This window comes from Coregonus lavaretus (assembly GCF_964263955.1).
Source record: "Coregonus lavaretus genome assembly, chromosome: 37".
Classification (NCBI taxonomy): domain Eukaryota; kingdom Metazoa; phylum Chordata; class Actinopteri; order Salmoniformes; family Salmonidae; genus Coregonus; species Coregonus lavaretus.
The window spans coordinates 8381625-8400238 of NC_140024.1; the positions used below are offsets into that span (position 1 = coordinate 8381625).

The 18614-nt window shown below is 41.8% G+C and overlaps 2 protein-coding genes across 2 annotated transcripts in view; both read right to left on the reverse strand.

The window, feature by feature from the left end:
* Positions 1–265: 265 nt before the first annotated feature.
* On the reverse strand, positions 266–12196 carry LOC311111335 (neuropilin and tolloid-like protein 2; the record flags this gene model as incomplete). Its single annotated transcript, XM_084154056.1, has 9 exons — positions 266–1907; positions 2033–2146; positions 5134–5362; positions 6042–6169; positions 6493–6540; positions 6834–7082; positions 9033–9179; positions 9339–9395; positions 12187–12196. The coding sequence occupies 9 exons, from the start codon at positions 12194–12196 to the stop codon at positions 1234–1236; spliced, it is 1656 nt and encodes a 551-aa protein (XP_084010182.1). The 3' UTR covers positions 266–1233.
* Positions 12197–13164: 968 nt separating this feature from the next.
* Positions 13165–18614, reverse strand: part of LOC311111630 (T-cell immunomodulatory protein-like) — a 105240-nt gene continuing 99790 nt past the window's right edge. Inside the window, exons 17-18 of the mRNA XM_084154402.1 lie at positions 17944–18061; positions 13165–14537 (exon numbers count right to left, since the gene is read on the reverse strand). Of these exons, the coding sequence (XP_084010528.1) occupies positions 14478–14537; positions 17944–18061 (178 nt within the window). The 3' untranslated portion in view covers positions 13165–14477. The remainder of the gene's footprint in view (positions 14538–17943; positions 18062–18614) is intronic.

Here is an 18614-nt window from a genome sequence, read left to right on the forward strand (position 1 = left end):
ATTTTTATAGATCTGAGCAGAGTAAATTATGGTAATTAATTACAATATACATAATATGAATTGGAGACTAATTTGAAATTCTTCTAAAATGGCTAAGAATACTATGTATTTGTACACATCAACAAAACAAAAACTTCACTTCAGGGTATTATCATTATTTGCAATTCCCATGCTGTTTCATTAAGTTGTTGTGTGGTTTTGGAAATTTTTATTATACAGAGCAACTGTCAGTGTTAACTTATGAAATGAAAGGCAGACACAGGTAGGTGAGTAAGGTCTCTTTTAATGAAACAATGAAATCCTACAACCAGTGATCAAAATAATAAATGGTGGCCCATGTCTGTCTGTTTGATGAAACAGGTTGTGCTTGTTTTAAACAACAGTTCAGAAGACAAAATCTCATCTGTGTAGTCCTTATTCCACCATTCAGGTATATCAACGTTTCTGAATTAAAAGTCGCTAGCCTATTTAGGCTACTTTTTCACATCACTCTGAATTTGTTATCAACTCCTGAATGGCCCTTTTAGCTCTTGTCTATCTTGTCAAAAGTTCATGGAAACTCAACCCTGTATCCAATGAGTTTGTGTGGGCATCCCAATCCATTTATAGATTCCCCCTGTTTATATCCTCTGGGTTCACCACTATAGTCCGCATCTGAACTCGAATCCCCAAATGGACCCAAGATGTTAAAAAACACACAGAAAACACATCTATTCCTCTGTCTAGATATCCTAAATGAAAATCTGCCACTTCTGAATGTATATTTACTGTGTTCCCTCAAGACATAGAATATTCGTTGGGGCTCTGCATGTGTGTGGATGTGTGTATGGTAATCATAACCTGCATCACATCATTGTCATCATATATGCACATTTTTATCAAATCAAACAATACCAAATTAATGGGTTAAAAGCCAAGCAACAACATGAAGCTTGATACTCTGGTTTTAATATACAGTACATAGACAAAAATAAAGACTAACATAAGTTATGAGAAGCATACTATATCTGTGCTTGGCATGTGAATGAATGTAAATACAGGAAACAGTCTAAAGTCGTTTTCATCTGTCTCTGTTCCCCTGTGTGGCAGTGTCCAGTTCTTTTGAGCATACAGGGGAAAGGCTGAATCTGCATGCGAGATTCCTCCCTATTAGACTGATCAAAAGAAGGAAAAAATAAAATAAATGAGAGTCAGGTTCCTCTCCTCCTTTTCTCCCCCCTCTCCCCTCTTCACCTAGAAGTCCATGGACATTGAGCGCTGCTGGGGGTCGACGATGCTGGTGTTATTGCGGCCCCCATTGCGGGAGCTGAGGGTGCCACAGCCTCCTGGCCCAGCGCTTCCAGCGCTTGGCCCCGCCGCTCCGCCGCGGACGTAGATCTCACAGGGGATCTCCTCCATGACGCGGTCTTCAATGACCTTCTCGGCGCAGTCGTGAGTCTGTTGGTAGCCGTAGCAGCTTTTCTTATAGGTGCTGTTAAAGGTCTTCATGGGCGGGGGCTTGGAGAAGTCGTTGTGGTAGGAGAGCTCCATGGAGCTGAGGGTGGTGCGGCTCTGCTTCATGCTGCCCCCCGAGGCCTGCAAGCCACAATGGTGCTCGTGGACACAGCGCGACGTGGTGGAGGAGCGGCGCAGCTTGTGGTAGCTCTCCAGCTCCTCTGATAGGTCGGCCAGGTCAGAGGAGATCTCCTTGTCACGGAGGGAGAAGAGCTCGTAATGGGGAGGGTCAAAGACCTCCTGGAAGCCAGCCTTGTTGAAGACTGGCCGGCGGGCTACCAACTTCTTCCTAGGCTGCTTCATCTGGACCAGGATGGAGATGATGAGTAGGACTAGAACCACGCCTGAGGACACGCCGATCACCGTGCCGTGGGTATTAGTGATCTGATGGAACAGGCCATTGGATTTCTTCTCTGTTTGTGAAGGGGAAAAAACAGTAAGTCTACTATAATGGTTTGGTTGTCATAAGTCAATTTACCACATTATAAAAGTACTAAATTATTAAAAATAGATGATGGGAAATTTAAGTTTCACTCACCCTTACAATGGTTCTCATCCCAGGGGTAGACACAATTTTGAACCCCATTACACACCAATGAGTTATTGATGCACATGTTGCTATGGCAAAAGAATGTGTTGCTATTGCACGGGGCTGAAACAAGAGACAAGGTAAAGTTATTAAAGATGAAAACTACTGCAATAAACGCTAGATGTGTGCAACTTGAAACCATATATCATCATTTACAGGTGGCATGACATGATCGGCAATTGAAATGGCTGCTTCTCCTAGCAACCATGTAGAGTGGAAAAACAGCGTAGTGTGGAGTGCAGTAAATCAATTTAGACGGCCATCACGAGGCACAGATGGCCAGGCGCGCTGAGACTCCTGACTAAACTAGCTCTTACAATGCTAGTCACGAGACAGCCGAGAAGGCTGGTAAATTGAACGTGACTGCTGGGCCCAGGAGATGGATGTGCGAGGCTGGTTCTGTGGGTCCTAACAGGCTACCCCCCGCCACACACTTACACCCCCCTTCCTCCTGCCCCCCCCCCCCCCCCCCCCCCCAATCTCTATCAGCGGTCTGAGCAGCTTGCCACCCCAAATCCCCCCCCATACACACCTCAAACCCCATCAGCCAGTACTACAGCAAGGTAGACAATAGCCCCCACCAGGTCCCACTACACCCCTGACACATACACGCTGTTTAGGGCCGAACACCAAACCATTCCCCTCCACTGCCGCGAGGCTAAGCGGTTTTGACAGCAGGATGAAGGGGTCATAAGACGCCTTCCGTCTCCCGTTGAGTGCATGGAGCTCCCCTGACTATGTGCTCACTTCCAAACCGATTAGACATCTCTCGCCTTCAAAAAGCTTGTTCTCTCTCTGGGGTGTCAGCGTTGGTTCGTGTTCCCCATCTTCTCAGTTCCCCCTGAGAGAGCCCAGAACCACAGAGGTAATGAAAATGATGATGCACAGGACTCTGCATGTTCTGAGAAGGATAAGGACTAAAATATCCAAGGTGATAGTGTGGGTAAAAGTGGCTTGACTGATTACTAAGATTAATGTCTCTGTTTTGTCCTTTAATTGAACCCCGGTCTATGACGTTGGGACAACATGAATTTAAAATGCAAGACAAACATTATGAAATATGTGATCTTGTTTAATGTGCGTCAGAAAGTTTTAAGAGCTCTCTTAAAAAACATCTCTGTTGAATTTAAAAGGTAATTAAGTGCTGCAGCGACGGGAATAAAAAATTATATCCAAAATGAATACAGCAATTAATATACCTCTGATTATTCAGGCATTTAATGAACATATTACAGTATGGCGGAGGAACAACTGAAGAGTTTATTTTCAAAACTCTATATTGACTAATTCTTCACATTAGTTATTTTTTTTCATGAGAAATTAATGGTTATGGGTACCTTTATGTGTGTGAAATATTACTGTCCTCAGAATTTTAATTAATAGATTTAGCAAAATACTATATATCCATTGTTTAGCTGGAATGTATATTTAACATATAAATGAAACCCATCGTAAATCTAACCTCATGCTATAGTGTTTGGTTAGAATTAGGTCTCGTCCCACAGAGCACCGTATTCTCTATATAGTGCACTAATTTTGACATATATATATATATATATATATATATATATATATATATATATATATATATATATATATATATTATTATTTTTAAATATTGATGTCATAAATGTATAATTTATACAGTTATTTAATAAAAATTTAATTATTTGTCACATTTGACTGTGTAAAACCTTGCAGTACTACTTTCTTCTCTGAGAATGAGGCGGATATATCTATTTGTCTCTCTGAAATTAAATCATCTAGTGATAGGTTTCAAACAAATACATGTCTTTTATTTAAATGAGATGTGGAAAAAACACACCAATTTCCTTCAGAAGTTCTGTAACCCTTTACACTCATAACCGTATACGCGTTGAAAATGGCAGATTTGGACACTGATACGCACCTACATTGGAACGCAGTGGCTGTACAGTAACATGCTATAAATTATGTCAGGGGTCAGGCTCTGCGCTTCACAGCGCTGTACGGGTTTTGACTGACAGCCGTTCTGAACTTGAGCACTGCACGCGACAAAAAGTTGCCTCATCCCTCCCGCTAATTGGGCAACATTTGCACATTTTTGTTGTCTTAGTGAGGGAAATGCGATAAATTAAAAGGACTTGATGTATTTTGAAAGATGAGACATTGAGGATTGCAATAAATACCGCTTTGATGTCATACAAGCATGCCAAACACCTGTGAGTCCAAATGTGCACTTTACATTTCCATATCATAAAACTAATGTCATATACAGTGTCAACGTTTATGATCTCTATGTTTGATGTCAAGTTACAAGATGACAGGGCGTCATACCCTGGGTTGTTCTGAACAGAATGAGCCTATGTTTGTCTATTGTGAAGAAAATTTGCCACAGAACATGCACCTGAATGCACTCATGACTCCTTTCTGTGCACACCAAAATTACTATCTGTTTCTCTGAATTTCCTTGTGAAAGCCTAAGAAACATTTCAAATTAGCCCTATCCATATAGGCCAAGAGTGTAAAGGGTTAAACAAAAAAAGCTAATTTACTAACATAATAATAACACATTATTCAGCTTTTCCATTCATCAATGGAAGATAAATCCCATTTGTCCATTGTGAATGATGACCCATAATTATGGCCAATGTGTTACACTGTTACCTGCATATCAATAACTTGTCATTTTCTTTGAGGTACTCAGCAAAGGGAAAATAATTGGCTTTGCGATATCACTGCTTAGTATGCAACTTTAATTAACTTTCCATTTCTAAAATAAGAGTTGAATGTCAGTCAGTTATTTACTATTCAGAGGATGTAGATGTCGTCAATAAATCAATACAAATAGTAGTCAGTTGGCCCCATCTATCTCTTCCAACCTTCCATAAATCTGCTGTGTGTCTGGCCAAAATACTGACCACTAAATCATGAGAATAAAAAACATAGGACCTGCCAATTGATAAAGTACCCAGACTGATCGTAATTATTTATCTCCATATTAACTCTTGGTTTAGACGGCCCACAATAACTGCAAGTAAGATTTCTGATAAAATAAGGAGAACACTCACGGTCGACGAATGAGGTGAAGAGTATCTGGAAGCGGCTGAGTCGGCTCTTCTCATCGGCCCACATCCTCACCACTCCCACCCCGTTGGCTAGCATGACGTCATTAGCCACGGTGCTGCAGAACTTGGCCTTTAGGTTTTCTATGGCACTGCTGCCATCGTACACTGCCACAAAGTTCTTATTGCACTCGTTGGAGTGCTCCATCTGGTATTCCAGGAACCGAATGTAAATCTACAGCCAGAAATCACCACATCACAACACAGAACCATGGCTACTCTGCTGACATTCAGAAAGAAATTAACCCAAATTAAGTGAAAATTGAAGCATTTAAAAAGGGATATTGGTACTGCAGGATAATACACTCATACTTGGGCTAAGCCTATCCTGGTAGGCTTAGCCCAATTGTATAGCACACAACCACTGGGAATCATTGACCTCAGATGAAGAGTTGTACAACTAAATATTTTGAGTACAAGATTGCTGCTTTGCACCCATAGGATAGGCTCTAATCTTAACATTCTGTCCATATCTAACCTGTCTCTGTATCGTTCTAGAGAGCACCTTGTGAATTCAGCCCGGAACAATCCAGCCTCTTTAGCACATTTGAACTCGTAAGACTGCAGACGTCAAGAGGATGCTTTTAGCTTAATTCCCAGTACTGCTGATTCTGTATTTCTGCTATTTCTGCATCATTGGCCTAATACCTTCTGCCCTGGTTAGGCTACTGCTAATTTGAGATACCCTTCATTGTTTCCACAGCAGAAAGAGGGTCAGGGGACTGGTATGTCTTACTCCCAGTCTCTTGTGTTCTAATCAATTGGTGTTTTTTCAGTGGCTGGACCTCTGCAGTGAGTGACGTGATGACCCATTTAGCCACTGAAGAGAAGGAGCGGGGGAACAAGATGTTCACCTTGGACTGAGGAGGAGCGCGGATGGTCCAGATACAGTCCAGAGCATCACCAGTCTTAATCTTATCCTCCTCTTCTACCTGACTGGAGCGGATAACACCATCATAGCCACCAATCTCAAACTGACAATCTGAGGAGAGAGAAAGGTGAGGACAGGGGAGGGGGGTTATGGATAACAGAAGGATTGCAGAAGAAGGAAAGGTGAGCATAAGGGAAGAGATAGAAAAACGGGAACAAAAAACAAGAGAGATGTTAGAGAGGAAGAGAGAGAGAGAGAGAGATGGGGAGGAGAGAGAGAAAGGAGAAAAAGAGAGAAAGTGAGAGAGAGGAGAAAGAGAGGTGTCTCTGTGTGTGAGAGAGCATGTGTCAGTGAAAGATTGCACCCAGTAAGCTTTAGAGCACCGAGCTCTTCAAATTGGATCGGACACACCGGTGAAATATTGAAGAGCTTACCTGGAATCGGGTTTAACAGTCCACCCACATGCAGATGAAAATCTGGGTCTGAAATTATAAACAGGAAAGCACATGAGTCTTGATCCACAGAGCTGGAATTCACGAGTAAAGAAAAGTGATAAGATCCCATTAAAGTAAGCCAGATAAACTGGGGAAGACCATTGGGAGCTAATATCTGTGGCCCGATGTGAGACGCTGATTTCAGTGTCCTAGTGTATAAAATTGGATGGCCTTTGACAGTGAATCTGTGGATGTGCTGTAGTCCTTCTTATCCACACCTATGAATGTGTATGTAATGATGATATGCCCAGTAGGCTAGCTCTAACTGAGAACAGGTGTACCTGCTATAAAGGTGTATTTGATACGGAACCCAACACCCTCCAGCTCCTCGTCGCTGGTGAACTTGATCCACATGAAGCGGCCCGTGGATGTGACCAGGCCTGGGCTCTTCGACCCACAGAAGCGGTCGATGATCGGTGAGAAGCCAAACGGACCATCCCGTACCTCGATGTGATCAAAGCGGCACTCAAAGGAGGGCTCCATGTAGTAGTTCTTATCAAAGGCCAACTGGATTCTTTGACGAGGGAGAGCTGGAGGAGGTGATAGAGGAGGAGGAGGAGTATTAGGGGTGTGTTGGGTTTAGTTTTTGCTAAAAGGCTTTGCTCCATGGACTGCGTTTACCAGTACAGCAGGGTCTCAGTTTGCATACAAACTTGTTTAAAAATCTGCTAAACTGCACAGCCAGTTTATGGATGCCTGCATAAATACACAAAGGTACCCATGCTTAGGGCTCGATTCAATCCATATCGCTGAAGTTCAGCGCTATAGCCTGCTTCAAATGTAAAGGTAATTTTTTATTGAGCCGACATATGCAGCATTTACCATGAATGCAGTCTCCACAAACGTGAGAACATTGCCTTTACATTTCAATTGCGCTGTAGCGCTGAACTTTGGTGATACGTGTTGAATTGGGCCCTTACACTAACGCACATTTGCTGATGCATACACACATGACTTGACATGACTTGACATGTCAGCATGTTTCCTTACAGGTTCTGAACCAAAACACAAAACTTTGACCATACATTTGAGTTTAGAAGTTCACATCATGTAAATCCCACCCTACATGACTGGCTCAAGTAGTCTCCCAGAATCAACATGACTCCCACTTGCACATACCATTTTTTAAAAGCCAGCTAATTCCTGTCTTCATAGATGAATTACATATACATCAGACTGCCTGCTATGATAAAATGGGAAACGGTAGAAAAATTGATAAGAGAGGGTAATGCCTTTGAACTGCAACAAATGATACCATCATTTAAATGATGACGTCACAGCTCAGACACACATGTAAAGACAAATCATGTCACTAACTCACCCACACTGACACAAATAATGTCACCGCCAGCACACATACCGAAACAAATGAGCTGTACTTCGAAAGTATGTGGGAAGCAATAATGTCACTATTTTAAACAGGAATAAATGATGGATGCCTACCGTACAGATTCAGCCAAGCTGGCACTACTGTTATCACAACACTAAATCACATGTATATTTCCCCTGGTAAGGATTAGAAACAAGAGCTCTCAATTCAAATTAGCTAGATACATACCAAAGATAGTGTTGCACAGCTTAGCTTGATAACTCAATACAACAACACACTGAAACAATAGAAGTAATACACAATCAACAACCAAAAGTCACATAATATGAGAGACAAAAGCCATAAATTGTGAAATATAAACCAGGTTGACTGACACTTCTGACTGATGAGTATTGAGTGTCTCACCCTCGTAAGACCTTTTGAGATGAGAGATGAAGCAATTCATTATTGGGTTTGAGTCATGATGATCTGGAGAATTGGCCCTGTTAAGCCCTGCTTATTTGGATTGTCAATGTCACTGCACCACTCCTCCCGAGTGGCGCAGTGGTCTAAGGCTCTGCATCGCAGTGCTAGCTGTGCCACTAGAGATCCTGGTTCGAATCCAGACTCTGTCGTAGCTGGCTGCGACCGCACAATTGGCCCAGCGTCCTCCATGGTAGGGGAGGGAATGGCCGGCAGGGATGTAGCTCAGTTGGTAGAGCATGGCGTTTGCAACGCCAGGGTTGTGGGTTTGATTCCCATGGGGGGCCAGTATGAAAAATAAAATAAAATAAACAATGTATGCACTCACTAACTGTAAGTTGCTCTGGATAAGAGTGTCTGCTAAATGACTAAAATGTAAATGCTGATTTGTCAAGGTAGGTTCCATGGCTATGCTAGTTGATGTATCCACAGAGGGAGCCCTTGAGCTTCACCAAGTCTTCAATTTTCCTCAGACTGATGAAATCACACTATCAGTTCCTAGTCAGTCTCGGCTGAGTTTTACCACAATCATATAGGTTTGGGACTTTTGGATGACATGACTCTGACAAGGTGTATATAGTGACTGACAGGCTGTCAAAATTGCAACAAACCAATAAGAAGCTATTATCCACATTCTAAGGCACTGCTGAGGCTATCTTTGTGTGAGCGGGCATAAACAGACATGTACCTTCCAAGATGTAAACACACTCCTTGTTAGGGGGGTATGTGTTGGGGTAGTTGGGGGATGTGAAGACTCCCCCGTTGATGTTGCGGACCCAGGTGCCACATTCGTTAAGATTCTGAGGTGGACTGCCTTCATTCTGAGAAAAGGACTCTGATAAAAGACAGTGAAAAGAATCAAGACCATGTTTGAATTGGGATATGTATGGGATTAGATCCATTTATTGTGATTCTGCCAGTGAAAATGATTTATGTGCTACAACGTGACCAATTATTCCCCCATAATCTGACATGATGACAACAGGAGACGCACCTTTAGTTCTCTGTGCCAGTGCAAATCCCTCTTCTATCAGAATAAGGAGTACCCAGGCTGCAAGAGAAAAACATTACAATGTCAATGATTTGCACCCTTATGTTTCATAAAAGTACCATTTAATACGAGTGGAACAGGTGAAAACAATGTAATCAAAGTATTGAAATAATAGGCAATCTAACACACTAGCTCACACATCCCTCATTAAAAAGCAATTATGTGAAGCTTGAAATCTGCTAGTTAAGGTAGGAAATAGTAATTACCAGTTTAAATGAGAAACATGCCTTCTTTTCTGTTGGGTGAATAATTATAAACCTTTTCTTTTTTTTTACTAAATGGTGTATGTGTGATTATTGGAACAGCTGTGATGCAGACCGGACAGCATTAAGAATTACAGCCCTACTTATATCCATAATAACCTAACATAACAGTGCAAGCACACACACACACACACACACACACACACACACACACACACAAGCACACATACACAAGCACACACACACAGTGAAAGAGCCAATGACATTGACAGTAAAGATGCATCTTGCAATTCATGAACTTGTATGCACCAAGTGTGCATGATGTGCAACAATACTTGACAGAATATTGATCCATTGGTCTTGTAGATGTATCCCTACCATTATATTTCATAGGTTGTGCCATTGAGAGCTTATCGAAAAAGCCTCTTATCGGACCCAAGACATATTATAACCAAAAGCCTGAAGCCGAATTCAGATTGATGCCTAAAGAGCTATCTCCTCCATACCAGTTACAGCTAAATAAAGAAGGCTGTATATCTGTGTATGTGTTATCATATTGTCCTCTGATGGTGTGACAGGGAGCACTCATTGGTAGGCCCACATCGTCAGGCCTATCAGAGCATCGCCAGCCCTCCAGCATCCTGTCCTGAATGAAGACAGCACCAGAACAAATGGGATAAGGCTCGCAGGCGTGATGCCACAATGAGAGACAGGCATCCGGAGGCAGCAGCAACAGCACTGCATTGTGTATTATATCAGTGCTAAAACTGCTCGCAGTACCCCTGTGCACATTTCAGCCCACAACACTACTGTCTTCTCCAGATAAGCCGACGTAGGTTTACCCCCAACGGATTTTAATTGACTGTGCTGCTTATATCACATTAAACCGCGAGCGTGAGCCTGACAGATGCATAATGAAACATGGATTGACTACAGCCACCCAGGCTTGCAAAAAGATATCAGACAGCATGTTCTCTACTATACAGAATTTAAACACACACCCTCTCTCTTCCCGGCCTTGATACGTTGAAGGCCAAAAGGCCACACCGTGCACACACACCTTTCCATGCATGGCCTGACTATAAGTCTATTCACATAGATTTGTCCTTTCTGGATACTAATCCACTATGGGGGACCACCAGAACTACCTCTTAAAAGCAGTCTATGGCAGGCATTCATTGTAGAACACAATTGGTTCAAACAGCTTTGAATGGGCCTGTAGGTCTGATTCGAAAAGGTTGAATGCCTTTAAAAGATAGCCTACACTACCTGAAGAACATGAGTGGGAGAGCATTTTAAATAAAAATGGATGGCCTACCACATTGCTTGTTTAAATGAACCCAAAAAGCATAGATATGTCCCTGTTGGACGTTGGCTGATGCATTTTGATTTTGATTCTGCAATTATATTACAAAAATGAAACATAGGGCTATACAGAGTTAGAACGCTACAGTCAGTTGTTGTTAATACTATTTAGACGACTAGACTTCGTGCCTTTCGTGACTGAAATAGCCCAGGCCTACTGAAGTGAGCTCAACATGAGGTTCTCCCCCTCGGTGATAAGATTCAGTGCAGTTTACAGGCTAGGTGTCTTAAACAATACTTGACAGTACCTTTAAATAATAGGCCTACAGTACAGTACAAAACACAATGATTTCAGAGCAGAATATCGTGGCTTAAAATGAGCTGCAAACCGCAGCTGTGGCCTTGTCCCAGATGTGGCGCTAATCAGCAGGAACTGTCACTTCAGCACCACGCTCCCAGGCGCAGTTCTGCTAAAACACAGCGATTTTCAACTCCTACATACATTAGGCTATTTGCCGATACCATATGTATTCATCACACATGACTTGAGTTCAGAAATCAAGTTATTAACGCATAAGAGTCTAAGCCCTGTCACCACAGATGCAGAAGTGTTACACAGGTGGATCGAGACGCATCCAATGCAAAATAACATATATCTATATATTCTTTAAGGGGATTTAAAAAAATACTATTTAGATATTTAGACATCGACCTTAGGTGTTAACAGAAAAGCAGCCTAAATTGGAATGCATTCTTCCGGATTGTGTAGCCTTGCGCAAATGTCAAATTTTATAAGAGAGGATATTGGCATATTGGCACATTTCAAAGATAACCCATTGCAGTAGTCTAAAAAGCTAATAGAATATATAACTGAATATAAGTAAACCTGCAGATGGCGATCCCATTCACTACTTGCAAACATGAACACAATAAAACAACTTGGCGCAAAATAAAATAAAACGGGAGACATTTACATTTAAGTCGACATTTACATTTAAGTCATTTGCAAGACGCTCTTATCCAGAGCGACTTACAGTTAGTGAGTGCATACATTTTCATACTGGCCCCCTGTGGGAAACGAACCCACAACCCTGGCGTTGCAAGCGCCATGCTCTACCAACTGAGCTACAGGAGACATTTGGTAAGGATGAGTTTTGCCTATATTGCAGAAGAATAAGGGATGAATTATATCACAGTCGATGCGAGGGATTATTAGCCTTCTGTATCATATCAGTGGTCCTTAAATGCGATCCAAAAGCACTCTGATGCTCAGTAAAACTCACCTCTGTGCATTTCCTCTCCCTGTGTGGTGGTGCCAAATACGTTCTCCTTCTTAAGCTTGGGGAGTTACACGCTTTATCTCTCCATTTTATGGATCCAAGGCAATGAGTCGCTGTTCATAAAATCCAACTTTTCATTGATCGCCTTAATTCCATAGTCAGAAAGACAACCATGCACTCTGAATTTCCTCTGAGGAAAACAAGCGCTTCTTCTTCAACCACTCCCGATTAGTATTAAATACAACGTTAATTCCATCTAGATAGGTGTCTTGTAGTTCCAAATGCAACATATACTATTATTAAAGCAGGTTGTATTGTCCAGTGAGGTTGAGCAGCGGAGTATCCGAGAGACGCGCACAGAGAGATGCACAGAGTGGTCTCTGGCTGAACTGAAGTAATGGCACTAAACAAGGCTCATTTAAGCTCTGGGCGATGTTTGCGTGAATGAGCAGCTTGTACGCATGCACCCCATCACCGAGTGTAAAATCCGCAGCGTTATCTCTCCCTGCCTACAATTCTCTGCTTGTTGGTAAAATTGAGCAGAGCCATGTCTGATATAATACAAAACGAATGGAACAAGTTACAATGGGGTTATGTGCTTTACGCACCCCCAAAAAACAACGGAAAAGTTGACAGCATACAATCAGGATAATCTTTACTCAGTAAATTGTTGCCAAAAGACAATCGTTGAAAAATATCAACAGACAGTAAAACATCAACTGCTATTTAAATGATGGCTACCATTTTATTAGACTACCATTTTACCATAAGTGCCAGATTGCAATACATTATGCTGCATGAGCTAAAAAGAACTCAAAACCGTAGGCTATGCCAAGTTGTCACTTCCAATCGTTTCTTGAGTCATCAGCTCACTAGGAGAATTTACTTTTTCTAATGGCCATGCCAGTCTATGAAATGGAAGGCAAAAGTGAGATGGAAATACATTTAAATGAATTCAAAACAAGTAAGAACCACCATGGATTAAGCATGATAAACACTTTAATTTTAAACCCATCATCCCATAAACATTCAACAGAAATTATCATTCAGTTGAACATTTTCGATTACATGTACAATCACAAAAATAAAATCAATTACTTATCACTATTAATCATTAGTATAAAAAAAGTTCAAACCACAGACATGAGATGATAGCAAAATAAATATTTGGATGTTAGACCAGTACCATCCAATAATACAGTGCCCCACTTAATTCAAAATGAAATAAAATAATTAATAGAAAAGGCTTTGACATTGGTGATAAGGATGATTGCAGTTTCTGTCGGTTAAAGTCCAAAACTATTTCCCCTTGTAAGTTGAAGTTTTTCATGATCACATAATCAAGTGTTTGGCATTCCAAAAACACACCATGTTTATCATGTGAGACGAACAAGGTTATTAAGAGTGAGAAAAACGTATCTAAAAAGCTAAAGACATGACTAAACCAGAGGGGTCAGTAGCACAGGCCATTCCAATACCACTGTGAGTGAGAGCAGTGTGGAGTGGGAGCTGTCAACCAAGGATAGGACACTGTGTCAGGTATTTGGGAATAAGGACGGGAAAAGTACATAATGAACTTGACACATACAGTAACCCTCATTATGGACCATGGACTATGCACATTATATACAGTAGAGCACATTGGATGCATCCAGTGTAAGTTCCCTGTTTGGGTCAGTGGACTCTATGTGTAAGATCTCACTATAGCAGTCCATGGAAAACAATAACCTTTACAGACTGACATACAGAAGGCATACAGGAAGACAATGGATGACTGGACATACATAAGACTTCAAGTAGCATTACAATAGCAATGCTTCCCCCAAAACAAACAAATCTGTAATGTGTTTTGCAGATTAGGACGACTTGGATTGAACATTTAAACATTATTACGAATTCATGACGTAAACTGTTAGTGCCCATTTGACATCCATACATAATAAGCTGAGCCAAACCATTGAATGAAAAAATCCCCTGGGATATCACTAAGTGTCATTTCACTCAGTAGTCCTGTTTAGATTTGGGTTCTTCCATCATTTTGGCCCTTGAAATGTATAAGGAAATGTGAATAAAAAAGAACACGTTCAAATTCCAACCAAATCTGTGCAAGAGAAGTAATCTGTCTGTCTCTTTTACATTTGATGATGTCTAATGGATGTCTAAACACTTTAAATGGCTCATCTTCAAGAGGCTGAGGGGATCAAATAAATAATCAATTCCATAGACCAGCAAACTGAAATAAAACAGAAAGCAGGCATGACTGTTTCCCATGGTCCATCTCTTCCTGTGCTCCTTCACATGGCATCAAAATGGAACCGGTGTGCTTCCTGTCGCTTCTCCCGGTCGTCCGCTTTCTGAAACACACACAGGGCAAAGGTCAGGGGTCACTGGGTCACTGGGTCACAGACAAACAGAGTCTAACAGTCAGAGAGAGGTGGGGCTGAAACCATTATAGAATAATAATGAAACCAGCAGACCTACTGAGTGGTCAATCTATCTGAGGCAGGCAATCATTATTTCAAGTGTTAATGTGACATCTCTTCAACGTACAATTATGTACTCTCTGTGGATGAATGAGGATAATTAACGTTTATTTTGAGCTTTGTTCTTTTATTTTTCCCTTGACGACAGGCACCACATAAAGGCACGTATGATGAAAAAAGGGGAGGCTTCAAAATGCAGTGGAGATGAAGCTGACAGATTTGTTCTGGGATCACTCCCCATTCGACAGACAGTCCTGATGGAGTACACCAACATCTAAGCAGAGAGTCTGTCGGACGTATCGGTGTTGTTCAGGACTTAAGGGAGCAGACAGTCTTTAGGACTGAGTGTTCAGTTACTTAACACTTGTTTTTATGGAGTGTACACAGTACATGGACATACTGTAATACTCTCCTTAGGTCTCATTATTCAGTGAACTGGCTTGTAATCCTGTCAATATTGCTAGTTCATTGTGGTGTATGAACAGGAAATAATTGAGTGTTCAGGAGATATAATTGTGTCGTTATTGCGTGTGCGATATTAGTGACATTTATTGAGTGGTCTGAAACCTACTGATTGAGTACACACGTGTACAATCTTGTTCTGATTGAATGTGAAGTTCAGTAACACGATAGCTTTACCTATTTTTAAGGTCTACTGTATGCGGTAACCTATCCATACTCACTGCTAAGGCTATGGGGCCTCATCTAGCATAAAATGCAGGACAAAATGGGATAAGACCTTCGTCACATTGTATGCATTATGCAACGTGGAGGCATAATGCACCCTTCATCGCCTCGAAAAGCCCTGCATTCTGTTTAAACCCTCACAAAATACAAATAGCTCAAATAAACAATGATCGATTCCTCAGGTGTGAAACCAAAGTTACCTGACAAATAAAGAGAATCCAAACTACCTCAGATTTACAGCTAGGCTAAAACAGAGAAGGCAGTTTTATTCAAATTTCAGCTAGCTTTCTTTTATATAACAGTGTTCTAACAACACTTCCTGAGTCTCGGCTGTTGCAGGAGGTACTATGTCTCTCACCAGCCTCTGACTTCTATTTGACCATTGAGATTTATGGAACAAATAGCAGGGGTCAGTGTAAATATCAAAAGTCAATCACCCATCGCACTGTGACCTGGTCAACTCCACACCGCAACGCAAATGGAAAAGTTTATGGAGATGTGGAGCTTTTTCCAAATGCTATTTTCCCCTGCGTGAAAGGTTAGACTCTCTTATCTAAGAGAGCCCCCTTCAATGATGGTGTGTTATTGTGCTGGGCAGAATGAGTCAGATACAACAGCTCAGCAGCAGCCGGGCTCAGATATGACTTCAAGGCAAGCACACTCACAATGCAGATGACACACGCGACTAGACAAAAAGATGACAATGGGTCACAAACCCCCCCCCCCCCCATTAAAAGCAAACAAAGGCAGTACCCTCGCTCAAAAAGGCCCACAACAGCAGAGATGTCGGCTAGTCTAGCCCAATACAACATTAACAAACACACAACCTCACAAGAACTGAGATGTCATACCAACACAAAAGCAGGCTGCAGATTCAAAAGACTCATCAGCTGCAACAGTAATAGGATGAAGCAGATATACAGGTAACTGCCAAAATAAAGGAAACACTTGAGTAAATGAGGGATACAAAGTATATTAAAAGCAGGTGCTTCCACACAGGTGCGGTTCCTGAGTTAATTAAGCAATGTATATAAAAAAATATTTACCAAATGTATAAAAATGCTGGGCAGGCCATTATTTTGGCTACCATGGCTATGCCCCCATAGGATGACGATGCCCCCATCCACAGGGTACTAGTGGTCACTGAATAGTTTGATGAGCATGAAAACGATGTAAGCCATATGCCATGGCCGTCTCAGTCACCAGATCTCAACCCAATTGAACACTTATGGGAGATTATGGAGCGGCGCCTGAGACAGCGTTTTCCACCACCATCAACAAAACACCAAATAATAGAATTTCTTGTGGAAGAATGGTGTCACATCCCTCCAATAGAGTTCCAGACACTTGTAGAATCTATGCCAAGGTGCATTGAAGTTGTTCTGGCTCGTGCTGGCCCAACGCCCTACTAAGGCACTTTATGTTGGTGTTACCTTTATTTAGGCAGTTACCTGTATCTCTGAAAGGGAAGGGGGCTCTGAACTGAAGCACAGAAAATTGGCCAAGTAATCATCTGAACAAATGAACAGCTAGCTATTACCTAAGCTTCCATTACCTGGGCCATCACGAACATTATCATTCAATCAACGATGGACAAGGAGCCATGTCTCAGCCTTTCTCTTTTTCTGCTAAAATATAATTGCTGGGCTCAGTTCCTACGATATGGAGCCAAACATGTTATTTTAATGCAGTGTCAACTCCAATGAAGCTTGTGTTCCCGGAACCCTTCGCTGAGCAGAGAGCAATTATGGTTTACTGCGTGCATAATCAGGCACCCACAGCAGATGGCTTTGAGAAGACGCCAACGTCGCCTGGCCTCGCTCGGTGGAGAACCAGACCAGCCACGGCTGCACTGGGATGGGGATGAATTGCTCAGTGTGTGTGCACGGCACGCTGGACACAAACCACACGCATGTCGGCAACAATTGCATGCAAACACATGCAAATTCTCACACGCGAAATTCAAACGTTATATGATTACCTAAAAACTCAATGTAAAATTCATAAACACCCACAGGAATGTAGCAAGACAACCAACACCCACACACTCCCTGGAGGGCATATTTACAGGGATAATGAACAAAAGATTTGATATGCTGAAGGGGCAGAACAAAGCAATTACAGCCGAGCGTCCTCACTGGTTACGGCCCTCTAAAAGCCATGTGGGAGCTCTGTGGGAGGCTAGAAGACAGGGCCCCATCTGCTGGTTCTGACCCATCTGTTCCTCTCTGAGTGAGCCCTGTGCCCACAGCGGGTCTCCTGCTCTCTGGACCAGCACCAGAGCCCCCCAGCAGCCCCCCAGGGCCAGTAGAAGAGAAGACCCCCACCAGATACTATGGACTAGCAGCGGTGAGGAGGACTCACTGCTCTGACCAGAACATAACCGGCTTTGGCTCAGACTATTAAGAGGAGGAGGAGAGGATAGTGAGGAGGAATGCAAGGAAGAAGAGGAAAAATGACAAGACAGTACAACTAATAATGAAGGAGAAGAGATGAGGTTGATGGTGCTCATTATTATTGACTACAACAGTAATGATGGTAATGATGATGATAAACGGTGTAAGATGTATTTGTGTTATTCTGTTCTTACCTTCTCCTGCCAGTGGAGGATGCCAATGATGACCAGGATGAAAACACACACGCCGATCAGAGCGATGGCGGTCAGTAGGACTATGTTACTGGGGGTCAGATACAACTTTGCACTCCAACTAAAGGAGGGAAAGGGTAGGAGAGAGAAAGAGCGTATCAACTACTACATTATATAAAACTCATACAAAAGGTATGTCTTATCTTTTCCAACCCTATCAGAAGGTAAGAGTCAATGCGCTATATTAAGGACATTTAGCATATTTTGCTTTATCTGAGGTGTTATTTGACAATTACGTTTCTGTAATCACTAAATATAAAAATACCGTGACATTATGTCATATTACGTGAAAATGAATCGAGAAATGAACCATTTAACTAAAAAAATCTCCAAAACAAAAAATGACAAGAGCATTTCCGGTCTTTCGATCCACATATTTTGTGACTATTGAAGAGAACAGTGAGTTCGTTTGAATGGTTTGACTAAAAACAGGAACAGACCCAGACTGTGGAAAAGTGATATTATACTACAATAAATGGCCGAAGAAGAACATTACACCTGCTCAAATATTAACCAAAACCCTTGTGAGAGAACTTCATTAAGACATTCTATCAGAACTAATAAACACATTAAATATCAATCAATGGCAATGCAGAAATTAGCCACAATATCTT